Here is a 25,343-nt window from a genome sequence, read left to right on the forward strand (position 1 = left end):
TTTAATTCCTAGCATTTCCATGGATAAGACTAGACCTATGATTTCACTGATACTTGTAAATTACCAGGTATAAATTTCCTCTACCAATGCAGGTTGGTACTGTCTCTGCACACTATACCTTAGAACTGTTCTAAGATGTTGAATGATTTGACTAGGGTCATACAACCAGTTCGTGTCGGAGGCAGGCTTTGGACTCATGTCTTCCTGGCTGCAAGAGTGGCTTTCTGTCCACTACGCAAGCTTCCCCTCGTTAATAAGAAATAGTAATTTTCCTTTTTAAAATGCACACTAATAATGTAGGCAAAATGAAAAGACTAATAACAGAGGATAACCAGTGAGATAAGAGGCATAATTCAAATATAATAATGTCCTGACTTAAGCTGGGTAGAATATATCAAGATGTAGGATCTACTATCCAAAAGGTCTTACACCTGGCTTCAAAAGGATGCTTTAATGCCCAATCTCATCTAAATCTTCTTCAAATTTCTAAACAATAACAAAGTTAAACCAACTCTGATTTTTTTTAAAGTAACAGACCAATTAAAATAAATAACATGTGCTTTTTTTATAAGCACACTAAGTAAAAACACTTACCTACTCAAGAAAGAATTCATTTGCTGAAGACATAAAAGTAGTACTTTGGTTTTCAAATCTTCACTTATCTGTGCGGCAACTTGAAGATTCTGTTCAAACATCTAACATCACAATTTAAGATGAATTTTATCATTTATTCATCAATTCACTAAAATACTTATAGCTCAAACTATTTCACAACACAGAAATTTTAATTTCTTTCAAAATCTTACCTTATCCTTGTAGAGAAGGCTGTATATGCTAAATACGATGAATTAAAGGATATATGTGACCTCTAATACTATCTTCTGGTCAGTAACACTATTCATTTTCCTCAGGAAGCAAGAGTAGCTATTTTGTGAATGGTTAACCTACTTCGAGAACATAGTATACAAAGTCCTCACAAGCCCTCACTGGTGACTGTTTCAGAGGCTCACAATTAACTATAAATGACCAACACTGGGACAATAAGAAACCTATTCCAATAGGCCCTACAAAGGTCTGTTGAAGAACCCTGGCGCCTGGTCTTAAATGGTCTTATTCAAAGGCAGTAGGATGCTTACTCTTCACACAGCTAGGGCAAGCCAACATTAATCTGTGGCAAAGTTTTATTAGTTCTCAAAATGTGTACTACCAAAAGTCCTTACAACTTAAGAAATTGACTCCTACATCTTGCTGGTCCCATTCTTGGGCCCTTTCTTCTTCCTAGCTTCCACTCACAGGGCTCTGGGCTACCAGAGAGGCTACAGAAAGCAAATGATCCTTTACAAAGAATTTACAAATGCCATCCACAGTATAGTTTGCTTTAGGAAATAATGTCCTAGGTGTGTGTGCGGGTAGGGGGGAGAGGTGGTTGTGGGGGGGGAGTTAAGGAAAAATAGATGAATTCTTACTTAGAACAATAAATAATGGTAAGAAAATAAGAGCTAAGCTTTGGCCAGGGCAGATAAATAAGACAGCCTCTTGTCCCCAGGCAAGAAGATGAATTAACAAAATGGTGAATAACAAAAAGAGAAACAACTATAGCTGACAATAACTTTTTAAAATTTTTTAAATCTACAATTTAGAGATAACAAATACAGAATATGTTGTTAATGTCCACTAACAATCAATCACCTTGACTTATCATGTCAAATGACTAACTTCCTCCTGACTGATATACTTAAATTATTTTACAAAACTTGACATTTTTAAGAATGGTTAAAAACCTAATCATTTTAGACATCACAAATCCAGAATTCATTGTATTTCATTTAGACAAGACAGTGGATATCTGGCACATATTGCATTCCCTATATAGCAAGAACAACAGTCCCCCACGTCCTTATTTGAAAAGACAGGCTCTGCAGAGACTCAAGTAGTTCAGAATAAAATAATGTTTGTCTTAATTATGTATTATCACATGTGTTATAGGTCTTCATGCAAAAGAAGAGTTTGATTGCCTCAATTCAATTTACCAAATGCCTCCTATGGGAAAGGCCCTGGGCCAAGACTCCAGATGGGAGATGACAAGGGCCTGAAGCAGTGTGGTGGCTATGTGAGTGGAGAGAAAGCAAAGTACACAAAAAATGTTGTAGTGGACAACTAAATGGTTACGTAGAGTGACTGAAATAGAGAGTAATCAAAGCTGATTCCGTAGTCATGAAGTAGTGTATGATTAGGGATCCTAATATTAGATAGCTCCAAGCAAGGTGTAATCTAGCTACAACTATTTTCATGTCTGCAAAATGAAGAATTAGACAATCTGATCTCCAAGGTGACTTCGTATCTTAACATTCTTTGCTCCCTGACTGATAATAAAGTGATTTTTAAAGGTTTGGGTTTTATACAGATTCAATATACTCATAAATCAGGAATTACAAACAAAAATGCCAGCAATGGGTCCTACCTGGAAAACAATAGCAGGGAGTGTTGTCTGATAGAAACCATCTTGGTCCGCTTCAGGTTCAGTTTCTTTAATCCAGTCTTTCTTATCTGTCTCTAGAGCTTTTCGTAGCCAGGCAATAATATTTGACTGAAGGAAAGAATTAATATTAATGTAACAACGGGAAAAAAGACAAAACAAGATCTACTTCTGAATAAAGCAAAATGACTAAATCAGTGTTTATTCTCCAATTGTGGAGAGCCACAGTCTATGGTATGAGAGAAACTGAGTTCTCACTGGTTTGGCCCAAAGAGGAAATTCAAGATTGAAATCTTGTCAACAGTTAGTTTCTTGTAACATTCTCTTTATCTTTTCAAATGAAGCTAAGGAAAGTAGCACGATCAAAATATAAAGCCTAAAAGGTGCACAGGAAAAATAATCTGTAGGCGGAATATAATACTGGAATCAAGACGAGGTCCAGAGGAGGAGAGAAGTCAGCAGAAAGAATGTATAATTAAGACTTACAGAAAGTATGAGAGGAGAGCTTTCCTAACTCAGTTTGTTTAAACAATGTTGGAAGACAGAAGCTCAAAGCAAACTCTGAATTCATCATAATTAGTAACTTAAATATTGGTCAGCCAAAATTGTCTTTTTCTTAAGGCAGACTTTCACTTTCTTCACTAAGAACCATAACAGTTCAATGCAGTCCTTGACCTCCCTCCCCCTTACAAGTATCAGATTTCTGCAGCCCTTTATTTCTTACCACCCTTGACTTCCACAACAACACAAAGGTAGAGAAGTCCCTCTTCTTCCTTACTTCACATGAATACTTGTAAAACTTGTTGAGGGAAGTATTTTTGTCGCTTAAGCAGAGCCCTTTATAACAGATGGATTACCTCAAAATTGTGCCCGACTGCTCACTTAACTTTAAAAGGAGGAATCAACCTGTTCCTGCAGCCTCTTCCCCCTCTTTTACATCCCCTTTATCTCACACTCAATATGTTAACAGAAGGTCTGAGTTAAATCAGGTCAGTCTTTAGAGCGGGAGCCCAAGGACTCTACCTGGGATTTTTAGTCAATTCTGCCTGTCACATGACACATTCCCTTTTCTAGGTTCAGCTTCAGTGAAGGGGCTATGTCATTCATTACTGGCAGTTTCAAGGCCTAATACCTTGCTTTAGCTCAGCATCCTATTTCAGATATCAAAAAGAGACACTAATAAACAGAAGCAAAGGTTGGACATAAACATCCTAAAAAACCTTTTAAAGTATATTTTAAAGTGGGCTTTCTTTTTCCCCTTTGGCAACTATTATATCAAAACTATTTACTATGTATACATTAAAGCTAGTGACAGCCATATATTTAGCAGAATAATACTACTACACAACAGGTCTTATTTGTATGCAACTGCACATGCCAGTTTTACTCACTGTAAGCGTTGACATATATGTGTCGAGCAGGTCAGAAACCACATTTTGTGAAATTAAGGGCTGCAGGGTATTTATATCCACTTCTGGGGCCAGTTCCAAATTTCCCATCATCTCTGCACTATATTGTACCAAAACAAGATTGACCAATTACAAATGCAGAAAGACAAGTAGAAAGAAAATTCTTAAGTCACTGGAAATGTGGGTTTTTTATCCCCTTGATGCTACTTTGCCATTCACTTTGTTTGAAATTTAGTCAATTCTAAAAGAAATTTGGAAAGTAAGTGAATTCTGGATACATCTTAGTAAAATTTTAAAATATTATCCAAATTTTAAAAAGAAAAATCTCAAATGTAGAATGTACCAAATGAATTAATGCATTACTGCATTTCTTTGCTATAATAATGCCTCATTTTAAAAACTTCCATCTACTTTAAATGTTAGAGTTTACAAATAGTCCACATACATTATCCTACTTGAATCTCACAAAAGCCAAGTGAGATAAGCATTTATTAAACAGAGAAGGAAAAGGAGGCTCTGAGAGGTTAACTGACTATTCCATGATCATACGGGAAGAGTGAGAACAAAAGACTCAGCCGCACTATCTTCACTCCCTCTCACATCATTAAATAGCCCCCTGGGAGAATCTGATGTTCTATGTAACAAACAGAGTACTGCAGTTTAAAATAAATAAACATTGGGGAGGGAGGGGGGAAAATCTGGAACTCAAAATTATGTAGAACCGTGTGTGGTAAACTAAAAATAAAAACTAAATAAATAAATAATTGAATGAATGAATAGATAAATAAATAAACAAACATATATGCACACACACACAATAATACTATGATTACCAGAGGTCATAGTGAACCTCCGTTATTGTCCTACTCTCTAGGTGTAGCTATAAATAGACACAGGTATAAATGACATGAACAGGCTTTAAGAGGGGCTAGTCCTCAATGTTAAAAAACTTAAAAACAAACAAGACCTCCTGACTTTCAAAAGAAATGAGGACAAATGCAAAGGCTGAATGTTACATATAATGCTGGACTCAGCCACTGTATTGGTTGTTTTTGCCTGATTTTCTTTGTTACAAGGGAGGATTTAATTCTCTGGGTGGGGGTGAGGGCTATTGCCAGAAATGAAGACCTCAGCATCAAAATTCATTTTAAGACAATACAAAACCAGAATCCATTACGTTAGTTCTGTACTTCTTCATATAAATCATCATTTTTACGGATCTTTCTCAGAATCATTGTAGTCATTTGCTCCAGGTTTATTATATAGTTTCACTATTAGAATTAAGTCTGATTTTATAGGTTAATTACATACTTTAGCTATTCAAATCAAGCTCTGATTTATACATAAGACTAGTCAGAGGATAAAATTAAAATTAAAAATTTGGGAATAGGAAAAAAACACTCAAACTAATTATTTTAACACTACATAGCAATGTTTCAATTAAACTATTTCTAACCTACCAAGTTGCCTATTTAAAAAAGGCTGTATACTGAAATGTATGGAATTTTAAAATATCTATGGTTCCCTTCAGAGTACAAACTTGTCATCAGACAAATTTTACAAGCTGTCCACTGCAGCTCAAATTTCTCTTGCGAATATAAAATGAATTAGCTATGTTCATGCAAAAAAAATACTTAGGATGCTAGCAAATCTAAGGAGGAAAGGGACTCTCTCAAGCAGTGCCCCTTTTCAGAGTTTAACTTTTTTGTTTACTTTCAATCTGAAATCATAAGAGTGGCCTTTGAATTATTATTTAAAGAACTATGTGAAAAGCAGCATAGATAATGGCTAGAGAGCCAACCTAGCAGCCAAGAAGACCTGGATTCAAGTCCTGACTCTGACATACGAACTGTGTGACCCTGGGCAAGTCATTTAACTGCTTAGTGTTTTAGGTAGCTCCTTAAGACTATACATTGCATACCACTACTAGGTCTGTATCCTAAAGAGTTCATAAAAAAGGGAATAGGACCCACATGTACAAAAATATTTATAGCAACTCTTTTTGTGGTGGCAAAGATTTGGAAATTGAGGGGATCCCCATCAATTGGGGAATGGCTGAACAAGTTGTGGTATATGAATGTAATGGAATATTATTATTTTATAAGAAATAATGAGCAGGCTGATTTCAGAAAAACCTGGAAAGAGTTACATAAACTGATGCTGAGTGAAGTGAACAGAACCAGGAGAACACTGTATACAGTAAAAGCAACACTGTGTCATGACCAACTTTGATAGACTTTCTAGCTCTTCTCAGCAATACAAAGATTAAGAAAATTCTAAAACACTCATGATGGAAAATACTATCCACATGCAGAAAAATACCTATGGAGTCTGAATGCAAATGGAAGCATACTATTTTCTCCTTGTTTTTTCTTTTTTGTTTTTTCTTTATCATGTTTTTGTTCTGATTCTTCTTTCACAACATGACTAATGTGAAAATATGTTTAATAAGACTGTACATGTACAGCCTATATCACATTGCATGCTGTCTTGGGGAGGGAGGAGAGGGAGGAGGGAAGAAGAAAAAAATTTAGAACTCATAATCTTATAAAAGTCAATGTTGAAAACTTTCTTTACATGTAGTTGGAAAAAATAAAATACTATTAAAAAAGATTGCATATTACAAAGATGGTACCAACCTGCATTGTTAAGAGTTTCCTTACCTAAGGGTTCCCTATACTAGTAAACTAAATGGTCTAGTCCCTACCTCTATCCTTACCCCAATGATAGAAAGCAAAATAAAAATTTACTATTCTAGAAACTCAGCTATTTCATAATTTTCCATTATTGGTAGAAGATTCCAAAACAGGAAATAACCATAAATGCCAAGCTAACAGCAAGGAAAAAATGGAAATTATCCAGTTATTTTACAACACTCCTACCCACCTTGATCATTGCCGGGGCTGGGGAGGGGGGGGATAGCTATCACTAAAACTGCTCATACTAGACCAAAGTATTTAAACATTTAAAAGTCAGATACTGACCTTGACCTCTTAGAAAAGCATAATTCCTACATACATTAATCAACAAAGTAGAGTTTACTTAAGCTCAAAAACAATTCTGATGGTTGCCAAGAATTTGAATAAATCATTAGTGAAGTTTTTAAACACCATTAAAAAAAAACCACTGAGATATGGAAGGGACCTTCCATGCCATCTAGCCCAACTCCCTCATCTTATAGTTAAGAAAACTGAGGCTTAAACCAAGGCACACAAATAGTACTGAATGTAGGATTTGGACCGGCATCCTCTCAATCCAGAGCCAGTATTGTTTCCATAGTGCCACACTTTTCAGAGCAGGGGAAAAGCAACGATGTCTAATATTATTATCTTACACAGTTCTAGAAATGCTAACAATAGCAGTAAGACCAGAAAAAGAAAAATGAATAAACACAAAGAAAAAAGAAAATTATTGATTTCTATGTTTGAAATAATTAATAGTCTATGTAGAGAACCCAAAGGAGTGAAGTAAAAAAAAATTTAAATAACTTCAGCCAAGTAGCAGGATATAGAATAAACTCACACAAACCATTAACCTTTCCGTATATTACCAACAAAACCAAAAAAGATATAGAATGAGAAATTCCACTCAAAATAACTACAAGAATGTATAAAATATTTGGGAGGCCAGCTATCAAAACACATACAGGAATTAAATGAGTACCTCTTAAAAAACACTTTCCGAAGAAATAACAAAATAACTAAATAATTTCATAGATATTATTGTTCAGGGTACCACTATCATCCCAGTCACCCAGGCTAACAACGGCTCTATGTCTTTTAATTGGCTGTCCTTCAGGCCTGGAATGCTGTCAGCTTAAATCTGTCTTTAGGAAGACTTTCCTGGTCTTCCATACTGCTCATATCTTCCCTCTGAGATTACCTTCTATGTACTCTGTGTGTATTTTGTATATTTTGTCTGTCATGTGATTTTCTTCAGGGCACAGATGATGTTTTTGTCTTTCTTTGTACACTCAGCACAGCGTCTGGCATATAACAACAACTTAATAAATGCTCACTGATTAACTATCTTGCACACGGTTGGGCCATAACAATATAATAAAGATGACAATACTACCTAAATTACTTAATCAGTGGCATATAAAACTGTCGAAAGGTGATGACACAGAGGTAGAAAAAAATAATAAAAATAATAATAAAAAATAATTAAATTCATCTAAAGGAAAGTACAGGAATCTCAAGGAAAATAATGAAAAAGGGTAAAGAAAGAAGATCTAGCAGAACTAGATACTAAACTATACTACAAAGTCATGACCATCAAAACTATTCAGTACTGGTTAAAAAACAGAAAAGCTAATCATGAAAAAAATCAGAAAGTCAACATACTAAAGGGAACATACAGGCTCATTATTTGACAAAAACTATTCAGAAAACTAGAAAGCAACCTGGAAAAAATTGGGCTTTGCCCAACATCTCACACTATAGACAAAAACAAGCTCCAAATGGATAATGACATAATAAAGAGAAAAGAAAAATCTTCAATGGTTAAATGAGTCTATGTGTATAAAAGGTAGTTCTCAAGGGAAAAAAACCCAGGCTGTTTATACCCATAAGAAAAAATGTTCCAAATCACTAATAATTAGAGAAATATAAATTAAAACAAGTCTGAAATTCTACCTCACACCAATGAGATTGTCAAAGATGACAAAGAAGGAAAATGATAAATGTTTGAGGGGCTATGGGAAAACAAGTATATTGACATATTGGTGAAACTGTGAATGAACATAACCATTCTTGAAAGTAGTTTCTACTTATGCATAAAAATTTGTAATTTATACATAAAAAGTTACTAAACAGGGCATACCCATTAACTCAGTCTACCCAAAAGAGAACAAAAAAATAGGAAAAGATACTATATGTACAAAAATATTTGTGGCAGTTCTTTGTTGTTGTTGTTGGAGGGGGAGGGGAAAACCTGGAAACTATCAAATACCTATCAAATGAAGAACAGCTGAATAAACAGTGGTATATGAATATAATGGAAAACTATTACTGTGCTGTAAGAAATGAAGAAATATTATTTCAAAGAGACATCAACAAACTTAGGTAAAGTGATGAAGAGTGAACCAAAAATAAAACTAAAGAGTTTATACTATAACATCAATATTATAAAAACAAATAACTTTTTAAAGACTTTTATAAAATGATGAACAAAATGAGAACCTGGAGGACAGTTTATACAATAACAAAAACAGTGTAAAGGCAAAAAACCTTGAAAGCTGCAAAAGCGTTGATCAATGCAATTCCAGAGGCCTGATGATGAAACAGGCTATCTACCTAGTGATAAAGAAGTGATAGATTTAGGGTATAGAATGAAACTTATCTTTGTATAAGGGCAAAGGAATTCATTTTGCTCAACTATGCATATCTATTACAAAGAATTTGTTTTGCTTTTCTCTTTTCTTTTTCAATAGAATGGTGGGGTAGGAGCGAAAAAATAGACCTCTGATCATTTAAAAAACATTTTTTTTTTAAAAGCGATTAGGGAAGCTACAGGTGTGAAATGCTGCATACTCTTTTAGATGAGGTCACTACATTGCTAGTTTTTTGTTTTTCAGTTGTTTTGTCTGTGTTCAACTCTTTGTGACCCCATTCAGGGTTTTCTTGGCAAAGATACTGGAGTGGTTTGCCATTTCCTTCCTCAGCCCATTTTGCAGATGAGGAAACTGAGGCAAACAGGGTTAAGTGACTTGCCAGAATCACACAGCTAGTAAGTGTCTGAGGCCAGATTTGGCCTCCGGAAGATAAGTCTTCCTCACTTCAGGCCTGGTACTCTATCCACTGTGCAACTTAGCTGCCCCTAAATTGTTAGTTTTACTTTGTTTCAAAAGAGCTCTCACAGAGTTGGAGTCAACTGAAAATGTTCATAATGTAAAAACAAAACATGCCAAAAAACTTCAAAAAAGTCTTTGTAGTAAATTCCCTGATGAAGATCTGATATTTATCAGGGACTAAACCAAATAGTAAGAGCTGCTAACCAATATAGAAATGGTGAAAGGATAGGAACTGACAATTATCAAAAGAATAACAGCAAGCTATTAAGAACCATAAAAAAGTTCTCTGAACTGCTAATAAGAGAAATGCTAATTAATTAAGACAACACTTTATTTCTATCTCACACACTTCAGACTGGCAAAGATGACAAAAAAGGAAAATGGCATTTATCAGAGGTGAGTGAGTCACAGTAATGTACAGTTGGTAGAGCTGTGACCTGGCCTAGCCATTCTGGAAAGAAATTGTGAACTATGCCCCAAGAGTCATAAAACCCTGCAATATCTTTTGATTCAGCAGTACCACTACTAGATGGCAATAATATTTTTGTATGCAAATATACAAAATCATTAACAGAGGCATTTTTGTAGCAAAGAACTGGAAATTAAGGGAGGACCTGTCATTTAGAAAATGGCTGTAAGCTAGGGTAAATGAATGTAATGGAATATTTGGGGACTTTAATAAATGATAAAGGGTATAGATTCAGAAAAAAAAAACTGGAGCTAATTGTATGAGCTGATACAGAGAAGTAAGAACTAGGAAAACAATTTATACCATGACAACATCGTAAAGAGAAAGAACTTTAAATAACTTAAGAATACTCATCAAGGCAATGACCAAATGTGCCTGAGGAGGACCAGTGATGAAGGTTCTCACGTCTAGACAGAGAACTGGCACAGAAAGAAATTCACATTTTCAGAGATGACTGATGTGTAGATTTGTTTTATTTGGCTATGTTTATTTTTTGAAGAGCGGATTTAAAAAAATGGGTGAGGGGGCTGAATTGTAAGGGAGAAGAGTTTAGGAACTATGATGTTAAAAAATAACAAGAAAGAAAAGAATGTCTATGATGCTCCTTAAAAATCCAACACAAGAAAGAAGTTCAAAGTTCAAAGACAAGCAGCATAACTTTGCAACTAATATGCTAAATTAATGATATGCTTTTAAAAATGCTGTACTGAGTCTCTACTCATGGTTTCACATATAGCCTTTTTCTATCATTCTTTATATGTGAAAATGTTCACTTCTGTTGGTGTGTCAAGTTCAATAACAAAATATTTTTTAAAAAACATCTTAATAGATTAAATCACATTTTTTTCTTTTCAGCACTTTATGGACTTAATTGTTTAATAAATGCTAAATGAATAAAGTTCACTTTACCTTGTGTAAGTATTTAAAACCCAGGTTAAGAGGCTAACAATTTCATTTGCTTCTAGGTCTTCTGATGCAAGCTCCTGCATGCGTGTGGACAAAGCTTGATGGTACATGTTTAAAAGTTTTTTGAAAATATCATAATGAGGAGGAAAACACTGAACCATTAGGTTTTTTGCAACTAGGAGATCATCAAGAACATATTTCCGTATAATTTCCAAGTGACGAACAAGCCACATTTTGTCAGATTCCCTGGTATCCGCCTGGGTACCCTCAATTCTAGTAGTCACAGTTCTGTCCAAAATGTTAAACATTTTTTCTTTCCACTTTTTGGGTCTCCCACTAGGAATAAACCCAGTTTGTTTTTTTCTGTCAAGCATACGCCTATCAATTTTTTCTTCTCTTTCAATTATCCTGACAACCGAAACAAGCAAGGTAGGATCCCGACGAACAGTAACTAAGGACCGTTGCAACACCATCCACAGCTGCTTGCCTAACTCCTCAGAAAGTTTCTCCATGTCCCCAAAATAAAGTTTGATGAGAGTCATGTCATGAGTATTCTTGCTATCCATTCGGTACTGCTCATACATCAGGCCATCCCGAGAACATTCTAGGTCCATCAGCCTTCGATGGGCTTGCAAAAATTCTCCTTGTTCAATTAAGTCTTGAGTTTCTCTAACAATCTCTGGTACTAAGGGAAAAAAAAGAGTTAAAACAATGTAAAAAGAACCCCAATTTAAACAAAAAGCTAACATCTACAGAATTAATAAATTATATAAAATGAGAGTATTTGTGGAAAATTAAGCCAAAAAAGCACCCTCTAAAAAACTCAATCCCAATTCTGGGTAGTTTGCTTACAAAAAAGAGAAAATATTTTCTAATTCCACATCTGAATAAATTGTTACCAGCAACATATTTTTGTCATTTGATAGAAATTTAATTTAGGTCTATAGCAAGTCATTCTTTTCTAGTCTTTTGAGTATTAAAGACACATGTCGCAAATAACAGGACAGAGTAAGCTGAAGTATTGTTTTTTTAAACAGCTATTAGCTGACTTTAAATATCAGCAACACAAAGTAACGTGTGCCATCTAAGAGTAGGTAGGCACCTGAACGATCATCTATTCCAACACCTTAATTATTTAATGAGGAAACTGAGGACAATAGAATTGAAGTGACTTGCCCAAAATTATGTAGTTAATAGGACAAAAGGTCATCGGGGCATTATCCCAATCCCAGAACAGCAGTACGAGAAGTACGTTCTTGTTCACCGTACGAGAAGTCAAATGGCCTAGTTTCTTCTCCTAGGTCTACCACTAACCAGCTCTGTGAACTTAAGAAAACAAGAGGCTTTCTGCCTTTCACTTTCTTCATCTGTAAAATTAGATAACTTCAATTCCCTTCCCGTTCTAAAATTCTATTATATCATAATTTTACAATTTCCTTCTCTCTGTTAGCTTGGACATTATCCTAGCATACACCTCTGAAGGTGGTATCAACATTTTGTAGGGCAACACTGTCTCCGGCAATGCCCTAGTGGAATTACCTGATAACACAACAACGTTTGTAAGTGTTACTTTGAGATGACTGCAAACTGTGAGAAAACAAGTTAAATGTGTGGTAATTCAGGATGGCAGCATGTGCTTCTTCACACGGCTTTTTGCATCTCATTGCTACACTCATTCAATATAATCTAACAAAGATAAAATATTTCACTTCTCACTCACATGATGGTAGTCTTTATCAATATCCAAAACTGATATACTGTGTATATATTACCAGAATGCAATGCATGTGCAATCAGAATTTAGACTTAGAGTAACCTATTTTAAAATAAGATCTCCAAAAATACAAAGTATCTGAGATCAGGGGTGACCTACACACTAGCCATACAGGAAATAAGGAAATGTAACAAGTCCAGACAATACGGTGCAAAGCGAGGGCTTACAGAAGTCAGATGATAAAGCTAGTAAGAATTTTCCAATGTGTAAGGAGGGCATTCAGTGCTATTCTGCTACATTACACTTAAGATGGTTTACATCATGGAGTCTGAATGCAGACTGAAACATACTATTTTTACCTTCTTTTTTCTTTTTGTCTATTTCTTCATTCACAACATGACTAATCTAGAAATATGTTTTACATGATTGCATCTATATAACATATGTCAAATTGCTTACCTTCTTAGGGATGGGGAGGGGAGGGAAAATTTGGAACTTAAAAATTTTTTTAAATAAATGTTAAAATTATCTTTACATGTAATTGGAACAAAATACTATTTTTTACAAAGATGGTTTACATCATAAACTAACAGTAACAACAACAATAATCATGCTTCATAGTCACTTACCTGAGAAGATGTTTTTGAGATTTTCTACGGCAGCAGCCAGCTGGCTATGCTGCACTACCGCATCCTTCACGTCCTTAAGATTTTCAATAGTGTTGATGCTCTGTCTCCAGTCTTTACTGACATCTGCCAGAGACTGCTGTATATCTTTTACATCATTTAAGGCATTATGGAGTTGGCTCAAACCGGTCCGGACACCATCCAGTTGTGACTGGATTGCAGCCTAAACAGGGAGATATTTTTTGCATTACTTAACATAAGCCAGCAATCCCTCTTCACAATTTCTTGATAAAACACACTTTACACGGCGGTTGGTCATTCAGAGAGAGCTGTATCACTAGGAATGGCTGTAGAACTGTACGAAACGGCCCAATGCCTAGGTGAAAAAGAACCAATCGTGAGAGGACATTAATAATCAAAGAGAACTTTACACTTAAACTTTAGATGCACCGCACTACCAGAAGCTGGAGTGGAAGCTGGGGAAGGGGAAAGCAAGGAGACATAAAAGGGAGGACTCCTGGTGATGCTGTGGTGAACTACCTGTAGCAATGGAGATTACATTTGTTATAGAAAAATAAAAGCAGTTATTATGACAGCTGAGGGCCATGAAAAGATCCCAGTCACTACTGGGAAAACTATTAGCCTCAGACTTCACTAAGAGCTAACACTGACACAGCGTCTGCATGCGCCGGTCACTGTGTTAAGCGCTTCACAAGCAGCTTCTCATTCGATCCTCACAACACCCCAAGAGGTACTATTATTATCCCTATTTCATGTATGAGGAAACTGAGGCAAACAGAGGCGAAATAACCTGTCCAGCTAATAAGCAAAAAGGACTGGGAGGATGCTGGACATATTGAAAAGTTAGGTGAAAAACAGCTGATGCAAAATTTATAACTATCTTCCACTTGCAGAGTACAATAAAACCTCACCAATTCAGACTAACTGGAATAAAGCCCAGACTGGAAAAAAAATGTAAAGAATCTTTAACACGTTTATTACCTCCACAAACTTTTAGTAACTGAATCTAAATCAACAAGAAGTGACTTAGTAGAGGTCTGTAAAGGGCCTGCTGAAGAGCTGGGTAATTCCTGCAGAGCAAAGCGATTCCTGATTACAGACATACACTTAAACGATCTATTTGAAGGTACTTAAAAAGGTTGTTCTCTTTAATAGGTCAAGCATCCTCCCAATCCTTTTTATGCTATTAATTTGCACTAGGAAAGAAGGGAAAATGTCTGCTCCATTCTTTTCCAAATAATTATAAATTTCCAAATAAATTATAAATTGGCAAAGTTGGCATCATCACACTTTACTGCATAGTTGAAAATATTATGCATACATTGAATTCAATCATGGAATGAACCTAAATGTGAAAATAATACCATTTGATCCTGAAATGAATCCTATCACATCTGATCACACTAGTTTCGTACCTTCAGTCTAGCCTCCACGGAGGCTTTTTTACGAGCCTCTCTTCTGCGGTACTGTTCCACTTTGTCCAGCTGGTCAGGTCTTTGGAGCATTCCAGCTACCCTTTGGACAGCTGTGGCTACTGCTTCCCGATCAGTCTCCTCCATGGTCAGAAAGTGTCCTAAACTCCCAAAGCTGTCATACCACCATCATTTAATGGTACTGGTGAAATATGAAGGTGCAGTTATTATTAAATGTGCAAAAGTGATTTCTCAAAATGGAAATGATTAACTAAAACATGGCGGGTTAGGCAAACAGCTTCCTTGTCGAGGGAGTTTTGTCTTTTTGAGTTGCTATACTTTCCAGAAACACTAGACCCAGAGTGTGCAAGAGGTACTGAATGTGTCAAGGACAAAGGTTTCCACCCCACCCCCCACCCCCAAGATGACATAACGTGACATAATGTGTTCTTTGCATCCCAAGCCGGACTCCCTGGCTGTCCTTGGGAGTTAAGACAGTCTGCACTGGGCTTGTGCCAGAAGTTGCTTGTGCAGCTGGGACCCTTTCAGTTAAGCAGATCATCCTATTTTCATAGTGTAGCACAGGGGTGGGGAAGTTGCAGCCTTGAGGCTATATGTGGCCTTCCAGATCCTTAAGTACACAGCCTTTTGATTGAATCCAAATTTTTAATAAAAGGATTTGTTCTGTAACATTTGGATTCAGTCAAAAGGCCACGCTTAAGGATCTAAAAGGACACATGTGGCCTCAAGGCCATAGGCTCCCCACCCCTGCAGTTCCCAAGGAAACAGAAGGCTGCTTTTGTCATCACCTTGCTCCTCCCCTTCAGGAGGGGTTTTGTCCTTTTCCCACCTTTACTGCACCTTTCCCCCTCCCATGTCACACCCCTTAAGGTTGAGATTTGTGTTTTCTTCTCCTTCCTTAGTCCTGCTTTTGTAAATATGCAAACTTCTGTATGGTTTGTGAACTCTTTAGGTTCCACATGCATATTCACTTCTCTTATAATAAACGCAGTTTTCACATAAGTTCCATGAAGTTGTGATTGCCTGTTGACATACTATAATTTCCAAGATCTTGTGCATAAAATCACTAAAAGTAGATTTCTGGTTTTTAAAAAGATATCCAAATCCTTATATTTCTCGCCTTTGAAACCCAAACCACCATGTTACCTCAAATAGGTAACTTCTGGCTTTCAGGTTCCTCATCTATAAAAAGCTGGACTCAATGATATCTAAGATCACTTTTGGCTTTAAAATTCCATGATTCAAATATGAAAACTGCTTTTTAGTAAGATTTAACCAGAGAAAGGGAGCAGAACTTTGTAGGCATGATTTGGAAGGGAACCCAGGGGCCAACATAAGATCAAAAGTCTCCACAAACTATTTAGAGGCATCCTGAGGGAGAAGTAACACATGCCAAGTCAAACTACCACCACCACTTTGACCATCATCTCCCCTTGAAGAATGATTGAGATAGTCCAGGACAGTGAACCCAAGAGCCTTTGGAACAGCAATGTTTGCAGTCCAGTGCCTCCATTGTCCTGACTAGAACCCCAAAGCCTTAGGAATGTCAAGACCATCTAAACCAAATGAACTGCTTCTAGTCCCCCTAGCTATCACTGAGGGGAGAATTATTGCAGAGAAGAGATCCACCCTCTTCACTGCCACCAGTAACAACTGCTAATCACCTGCCACCAACAGGTAGCTTAGCACAGGGAGCCTTGGGAGTGGCAATACCTCCCAGACCTGATTCTAGCCTAGCCCTTACTGCCATCATCTAACTCCTCTGGAGAACAAGCTGGCCATCCCCACCAAATGCCACATACAGGGCAGACAAGCCAGCACAGCTGAAGCAGCAAGGCAGCCTGAGAGAGCTACAGAATGTAGTATGTGCCAGGCAAGTGCCACCACTACCATCATCTTCACCACCCGCTTGCCTCTGACCTTAATTCAAATAGTTCAGGACCTTGAACTCAAGTGTCTTTGGAATAGCAAAGCTTCTAGAGCCATCATCCGTGGAAGCAATGCCTAAAGAGCTGAGCCTGGCAACTGTTTCTGCTGATACAACAATGTCAGATATTGAAGACCCCAAAAAATAAAGTTCTTGGAACCAAAGTACTTGGAACTATTAAAAGGTTCAACATCAGAAAGTGACATGATTATATTGGTGGCAATGACATTAAAAAAGAGGCATCTGCTATGACGGACCATGGGACTTTCCTGTCTGGTTTTCAGCTGAACCCTTCCATATGGCTGTCTCCCTCATTGAAATGAAGGTGAGCTCCTCGAGAGTAAAGACTGTCTTATTTTTCTATTTGTAGTAAGTGCTTTGCACATAGTAAGCATAAGCAGTTAATAAATGCTTTTTTATTCATTCATGACAATGTGAATGTAATTCACAAGTGGGTTTTCTTCCTAAGTGGATACAAACTACCGGAGCAAAATGGCCACCTCCAGGTAGTTCCCTTCCCTTGAAGAACCAGACTTTCAGTTCTGATTTCTCAATAAGACCCTTGGAAAGATCTTCCACTATTTTCAACTCTCCCTTCCCCCAAAGCAACTAAGGAGATATAAGAAAGGAACGTACTCTTTAAGACTAGTTCTCTACACCTTCTAGACCTATAATCTACTTCAGGGATCAGCCTTCTATGTTCACCCACCATCTCTGCCCAAATCATTTCACAGCCACATTTTGACTAGATTTCCTAGAACTTCTGGTTACTGATCCATCTTCCCAGGTTTCTTTTAAACGCTACCTCCTCATTTGGACCTATGGTGTGTAATGAAAAGAGTTCAGAAAAACTTTGTAAAAGGGAAAAACTCACCCTTAAATTCTTCCTTCTTTTTGTGAAAAATTATATTAAAAGAAAATGAAGTATTGTAACAGGTCTGGTGCATCCTTCTGGGCATTATATGACCCTATAATCTCTACCTCAAATTATCTTTTAAAGGAGTTCAGAAGTTCTTGGTTAATCAGTAGTAAATTACCAGGATTTTTCAGCACTGTATATTAAATTAGCTATTGCTAAATCATAGGAACAGGAAAGCTCAGTAGTTTTGAAAGAATTCAAGAGTAGAACTGTGGAGATGATCAATCAACTATATTATATTTATTGATAGTCAAAATACATAATCTGCCACACAACTGGTTATTATTGGACCTGTCTCCATTTCAGAACAGATCTTAGATATAAGAAAAAAGACATTTATATGCTCTGACTTACTGGGCACTGGAATATTCTCCATTTATTTTCCTCCCCCTTTCAGCCACCCACCTAAATTACAGTTGAAATTCCAAAATTAAAATTAATTTCCTTACCTGAGAACTTTGTATCAAACCAAAATGCAAAAAAGTTTGGGAGAAGTAATATAATGTTTTAATTTGTCTTTTGCAGCAAAGCATCAAGTATTTCTCCTCATTTCCTTTTCTGAGAGGTTTGGATAGGAAGTAGAGGAACTGTGAGGGTTTCTAGTGTCAAAACATAAACAGGCAAAGGGTATATAAAAAGGAGATTGGGATGGCAAAGACAAACTTCCCTTACTCCTTATTTTTGCCTAGGCTGGCCCTAGTTCCATCCATTAGGATTTGAGAAGCCCTTTGTAATTTCAGATTTGTGGGATCCTTTTCCAAGGAAAATTAATGGAATCTCTGATAACAACTAGAATCATTTAAACACTGATACATATAACCTCACTAGTGGTGAAAGCAGTATTTTCTACAAGGGGCAGCTTCATGGAAAGGAAAGAGCTCTCAGAAAAGGAAATGAGAAACACTTTGATGCTTCGCCACAAATGATTTATTAAAACATTTTACCTTCAGCCGGACTTTTTTGCATTCTGATTTAGCACAAAGTTCTAAGGTAATGAAATTAATCTCTAATTATGGAATTTTAACCATAATCTAGGTAGACAGCGGAAAAGAGGGAGGAGAATAAATGGAAAATGCCCCTAGTGCCCATTAAATCAGATTATAAAAATGTCTCTTCCCTTATATCTAAGACTTAAAGAAGTCAGTAGTAATTTGCCACCTTTTAATAATAACCAGTTGGACTGGGAGTCAAGACAATTTGGCTTAAAATCCTGGCTTTACCATTTACTGACTGTGTGTGACACTAAAGAAATTTAACTTTTCAGGGCCCAAGTTATCTGTAAAACAAGGGCATTGCTAGATGATCTTCCAGCAAGATGATTCCAAGACATGGCTACAGAATCATAAAATAATGGAACGAGAACATACCTTGGAGAACATCCGGTCTACTCACCTCATTCTAAGTATGAGGAAACCAAGGCAAGATCCCTCAAACAACTTCCAGAGCTGAGCCTACAACCCAGGTCTCCAGCATTTCCAATCTAATGCCCCTTTTTGACCAGGTCTTATGATTTATCGGGTCATTAATTGACTGTCACTTATGACTGAGTCCTGTCAGTTAACAAGCATTTATTAAGCACTAGCAAAGAGCCAGCACAGGCCCTCAAGAAGCTCACATTCTGATGGGAGAGACAACATGCAAATAACCATGTATCCATTTAAAGGGAATAGGGAGGTAATCGCTTAGCGGTGGCGGACAGAAATAGCCTCTTGGAGAAGGTGGGATTTCAGAGAAGTCAGTCTCGATAATGTTTGGGTTTTTTTAAAAGTCCTTCGGGGAAGTGACCGAAACCCGCGGATATGATCTACCCAGACTAACGGAAAGCCCAAAGGAGAAATAGCCCAAAGACGGTAAAACAAGTGTCTGCCACGGCCTAGGAGCACACAGTGATTCCCTTCCCGGCTGTTAAATGACTGGCCCCAGATTCTGCCACCTGTCCCCATTTCCCGCGTCTGTGTCGTCCAGTGGGGCAGCTGCAGATTAACCTCAACTCTGCCGGGGGTCAGATACTGCGGGGGGGCCCCGAGGTCCCCGACTCCCCCTCTGCCTCCAGGGCCTCGGAGCCCACAGTTGACACCCACCCGCAGGAGGCCTCCGGACCCTGCGGGAGCTTCCCCAGGGACAGCCGGAGGTGAGGAGGACGAGGCCTGGGGTGGGCGGGTCCCGGCCGGGCCTCCCGCTTCGGATCCAGCCGGGGGCCAGGTCCGTCCGCCCGCCCCTCGCTGACCTGGACCCGCTAACTCTGGGACAGGGGACCCGAGGCCCTTAGGCCCGAAGCCGCCTCTGCACCTGCCGGGGCGAGGACTCCGAAACCCCGGATTCCCAGTAGCTCCCTCATCCGTCTCGATCCCGGCCCCGATCACTCAGCTCCTCACTCCCGGCCGTACCTGCTTCGGGGCGGGACTGCGTGGCCGATACCCTCCTGTCAGAGGCACCGGGCACTGAAGTTCGGCCCCCCAGAGGCTCCAAGGAGAGCGCCCCGCCACACCCCCACAGCCAGGCCAAACTGCCGCCGTCACGATCTGGGGGGGGGGGTCTCAGCCCCCCCTCCCCGACCGCCGAAGACGTCTGCTTCCGGGATCACCGCCCAGACCGGAAGTGGGCACGCGGCGGTTGGTGACGTGCTCCCGAGCGTTCTTCCGGTCCGCCGGAACAAGCCGGGTGCCAGACAGACAGCTGACGGTTGCCGGGGCGACGGCGGACTGTTGCCTGTCCGCTTGTAAAGGGAGAGGATGGGGTCGGTTGACAGCGAGCTCCGGGGCTGCAATCGCTGCCCCGCTTCACCTCGGCTCAGTGCGCTCCGGCCTGGCCTCTGGACCTTTTCCTTCTTTCCACTTGCGCAGCTCCCGCCCTAATTGATGCCTCCGCGGTCTCTCATGTGAAGCGGCCTTCAGGTGGTGACAAAAACTAGCAGCAAAAGGCAGAAGCCGAACTAAGCTTGGCCATGCCACTTTGGACATCCTCCTCTGCCCTGCCAGTCTGGGTCAATTCTCTGCAAAATTGGTAAAATTCTCCCTCCTACTCGCACCTTCCCCCTTCCCCCGCCCCTTGCAGAGGGTTTTCAGAAGTGATCCACCCATTCCACAAGCCTAGAAATTGAAAGGACAGCGACATAAGGCCAAGGAAATGTTGGTTCCAAGAGTCCCCTTCAGCCCCAGATGTCTGGTCTAGAAAAATCTAAATGAAAGGCTCTGAGTAGTACCACCTCCCCCCGCCCCCAAAAAAATCTCTGCTGCTGTGACTCTAAGAGAGACCACACACCTTGTCCCTGGGCATCCCCCTTCCCGCTTGTCAGGCTGCTTCTTGGCTTCCTTCTCTGGGATAAGGGTTCCTACCAGCTCCTTAACCTTTACCACCGTAGGTGAAAAGGAAATCCAGACTATATGCCAGAGGCAGAGTTCTCTTCTCTGTTCTGAGGCCAGAATGGATTGAGGGCTAGCCCCTCATAACCAGGGGATCTTTTTAAGATTAACATCAAGTGCATGATCACTTTAAGGCTGTAGATGGGAGTCAGTGTAATGTGGATAAAAGTGCGGTCTACAAACTGACATATAAACATTATAAACATGTATGTGTACAAGTATATATGGTGTGTGTATGTATGTGTGTATATATGATAGCAATATAATATATAGTAATACTTTCTAAGATACGTGTGTATGTATATACACATACAGGATACACTTAATACATAACTTTAACAATTTCTTCGTCTCTTTAGACCATCAACTCTCACAAGCCTTTAAGGGCTGACTCCAGCTCACCCTCTGTAGGTACTTAATAAATGTTTCTTGACTAGTGATTAAGGTGAGTACCCATTCTCTTTAAGTGAGCGTACCACAAAGCCCATCAAACCGGGCATCCTTGAGACCGACACACAAGCGCTTCTAATTATTCATTCACCCAGATGCTGCTGCTGTGCAATCAGAATGGAGGTCACATCAGCGTAGCTCTGGTTGACTCTTGAAGCCAGCTGGCCAAGACACCAAAGCAGCTGCCGGTCCCCTTCTGCTTTTCCTTGTGAAGCGGGAGGGCAAAGCAGAGAGAGCAATAAACTACAGAGAAGCTTCATCTTTCTCCACCTCTAAGTGGTGCTGAAGGACAATTGGCTCTCACTGCCGCTCTTGACCAATGAACACACGTCTTTCCAGCTAATCAGGGGCCACTCAACTGAAGTCTATCAGAGGGTTGCTTCTAACTGTCCCAGTTCTGCTGAGCAGCTGTTCCGTCTTCTGCTCTTTGAAATATACAGGGAAATGAACCGAATTTATAGGAATAAAAGTCATTCTCCAATTGAGAAATGGTCAAAGGATATGAACAGGCAGTTTTCAGGGGAAGAAATCAAAGATAATCTTGAAAAAATGCTCTAAATCACTACCAATTTGAGAAATGCAAATCAAAACTACTCTTAGGTACCACATCTCACCTGTCAGATTGGCTAACATGACAAAACAGGAAAATGATAAATTCTGGAGAGGATGTGGGAAAATTGGAACATTACATTGTTGGTGGAGTTGTGAACAGATACAGCCATTTTTGAGAGCAATTTGGAGCTATGCCCAAAGGGCTATAAAAATGTGCATACCCTTTGACCCTGCAATACCACTCTTAGGGCTATCTCCCAAAGAGATCACACAAATGGGGAAGGGACCTGTATTTACAAAAATATTTACAGCAGCTCTTTTTGTGGTGGCAAAGAATTGGAAATCAAGGGGATGCCCATCAATTGGGGAATGGCTGAACAAGTTGAGGTTTATGAATGTAATGGAATACTACTGTGCTATAAGAAATGGGGAAGATACGGACTTCATAATAACCTGGAAAGACCTACGTGATCTGATGCTGAGTGAGATGAGCAGAACCCAGGAGAACGTAATACACAATCACAGAAATATTGATTCTGTGATGACTAACTGACAGACTTGGCTGTCCTCAACAATATAAGACTCAAAGACAGCTCCAAAGGACTCATGATGAAAAAAGCTAGTTACATCCAGAGAAAGAACTGTTGAATCTGAATGCAGATTGAGGCAAACTAATTCGCTCTCTCTCTCTTCTTTGGTTTTGTTTCTTCTCTCTAACGATTCATTCCATTGGTCATAAATCTTCTTTGCAACTTGACTATTGTGTAAATAAGTTTAATGTGAAGGTTTATGTAGAATCTATATCGGACTGCATGCTATCTTGGGGGGGGTGGGGAGGGAAGGGAAGAAAATTTGAAACTCAAGAACATGTAAAACTAAGTGTTGTAAATTAAAAATTAAAAAATCTAATTTTAAAAAATCAATCAATCAATTAATAAATTAAAAAAAAGAAATTCCTTCACCAGATTCTTCTGCAACCCACTTTCTCTCCAGTTCCCTCACAATGAATCCAGTAATTAGTCCCCTGACTCAAAGCTACTCTATTCTCCTTTTAAAAAAGTTGTTGAATTGTTTCTCTGTAGTGTCCAACTCTTCATGGCCCCATTTGGGGTTTTCTTGGCAAAGATACTGGGGTGGTTTTGTCATTTCCTTCTCCAGATCATTTTACAGATGAGGAAACTGAGGCAAGCAGGGTTAAGTGACATCAAATCAATGGTCCTTTTAAAAATCATACCTATGTCTTCAAACGTTTATATGATTACCCATTATTTGTTCTTAGGTTTAAAATAGGCAAATTAGTCGATTACCATAATGCTGTGGCGATCCGAAACTTTTCACATGTTCCTCAATCTCTTTAGTGTCCTTGAAACTGTTTTATTGCAGCCAGATTTATCTAATAAAAAAACTTTCTGTCTCTATAAGATTAAACTATTCTCAAATGAGTCTGACATTCTATGTCCTTCACAAAAAGATCTCTCTTTTTTGACAGAACTTTTTCTCTCCAAAACTTTACAGATATCACCTGAAAGTTGTTTCTTCACACACATTAGCAGTGTATATATTTTTCTAAAGTACTTTTGTTGCTTCTATTAGTGATCAAAATATTCATGACAGTGGCAATATTATATATCCTTAGACTATATAAATCTCTTCACACTCTATTGGATTCATCACTAACCTGCTCCATTTATCTTAAAAAAAAAAAGAAACCAAGAGAAAGATTCAAATAGGAAAAACGAACAGATATTGAGAGGGCTGTACCATACATAAGGCTGACTTCAAGTTAAATGCATGGTCATTTTAAGACTGTAGATGGGAGTGTGTGTAGAGAGGTTGGAGGGGGGATATTGGGGTGCTGAACTTTACTTTCAATGCTCTAGACACCAGGCCTCTCCTAATATAGCATAAGATCAAGTGAGGGTTTCTGTTTTGGGTTTGTTAGTTTTTTCTTTCCTTTTTTGGCTTCTATATTGCACTATTAAGTGTAGTCTTAATGCAATGGATAGAACACTGGGCTTGGAATCAGGAAGATTCATCTTTGTGAGTTCAAATTTGGTCTCAGACATTTACTAGTTGTGTGACCCTGGGCAAGTCACTTAACCCTGTTTGCCTAGTTCCTCATCAGTAAAATGAGCTGGAGAAGAAAATGGTAAACTGCTCCAGTATCTTCACCAAGAAAACCCAAAATAGGGTCACAAAGAGTTGCACACAACTGAAACGACTAAACAGCAACAAGGGCAGTTTTGTATCCCATAGGGATAGTGCCGCTATGAAGATGAGACACTCAAGTAGTTGATATCAGGACATAGACAGGCAAGGTCCAGCAGTGCATCTGATTTGTAGACTCTTGCTCTTCTGTCCCCTTCTTCTGAAACTTTAAAGGGATGCCATTACTGAACTGAGCAGTTCAAGATGTGGATGTTAGAAAGACTGTTGAGAGTTGGGAGTAATTTTTGGAGTGGTAAAGTAAGCACCATATCAGGACATTTCTCTATCCTTCTGTCTCTGTTCCAGGTGAGGCATTATGGGTAAAATATTAAAATAAAGGCTGCAAACTTACATAATATCTGATTTGGGGCTATTCTTAGTTTTCTCACTTTTTTTTCTTTCACATGCTCCCAAAAAACAAGTTTCAATCATCACTTATAAGATATGAAGCCTTTTCACATTTATTCTATTTACAAATATCTACCCTGAAAGCCAACAATGAGAAGTGGTTCTCATTGAATTTAATAGAAATTAAAAATAAATGGCAGCCTTTCCCAAGAAATAAGAGGCTATGAAAAAGAAGCATACTATGGAAATGTAATTTTCATAAACTGGTGGAGTACCCTATTTGGTTGATCAAGAATCTTGCTGTGGAGAGCAGCAACATGTGAAAAATGGTTCCCTAAACTAATTTGTGGAATTGGCATTTTATAAAAATCCTGATTTAGATTTCCTGTAAACTTTGGAAGCTTCTAGCTTTCTATCTCTATGCTTTCAACTTGTAAAAATTGCAATTTTGAAATGAAGGAAAAAATAATCTCAAGGATAAGTAAGACTTGTAAGTTTACCGATATTTCCTTGCACATTGAATAATAATGAAATAGTTGATCCAACATAGATATGCGAGGATGAGACTACTTAACAGAATAGGTGCTTTCCTGGAAAGTCTGTCATAAAGCAATAAATTAAATTATTTCCCCAGTGACTTACATTGTAAAGATGGAGATGTGTTATCATAAGTAAAATTTGGCTACAAAAATTAAGCAAAAGTCATGATACCAAAGAATTTTATAGCTG

General features: G+C 38.4%; 1 protein-coding gene across 1 annotated transcript in view; it reads right to left on the bottom strand.

Annotated features, from left to right (window-relative positions):
* Positions 1-20,298, bottom strand: part of EXOC3 (exocyst complex component 3) — a 38,988-nt gene extending 18,690 nt beyond the window's left edge. The window contains exons 1-7 of the mRNA XM_036740508.1: positions 20,082-20,298; positions 14,831-15,029; positions 13,398-13,617; positions 11,058-11,739; positions 3,868-3,985; positions 2,462-2,587; positions 595-695 (exon numbers count right to left, since the gene is read on the bottom strand). Coding sequence (XP_036596403.1) covers positions 595-695; positions 2,462-2,587; positions 3,868-3,985; positions 11,058-11,739; positions 13,398-13,617; positions 14,831-14,974 — 1,391 coding nt within the window. The 5' untranslated portion in view covers positions 14,975-15,029; positions 20,082-20,298. The remainder of the gene's footprint in view (positions 1-594; positions 696-2,461; positions 2,588-3,867; positions 3,986-11,057; positions 11,740-13,397; positions 13,618-14,830; positions 15,030-20,081) is intronic.
* Between the last annotated feature and the right edge of the window lie 5,045 nt (positions 20,299-25,343).

The sequence above is a fragment of the Trichosurus vulpecula genome, chromosome 1, assembly GCF_011100635.1.
Source record: "Trichosurus vulpecula isolate mTriVul1 chromosome 1, mTriVul1.pri, whole genome shotgun sequence".
Taxonomy (NCBI): domain Eukaryota; kingdom Metazoa; phylum Chordata; class Mammalia; order Diprotodontia; family Phalangeridae; genus Trichosurus; species Trichosurus vulpecula.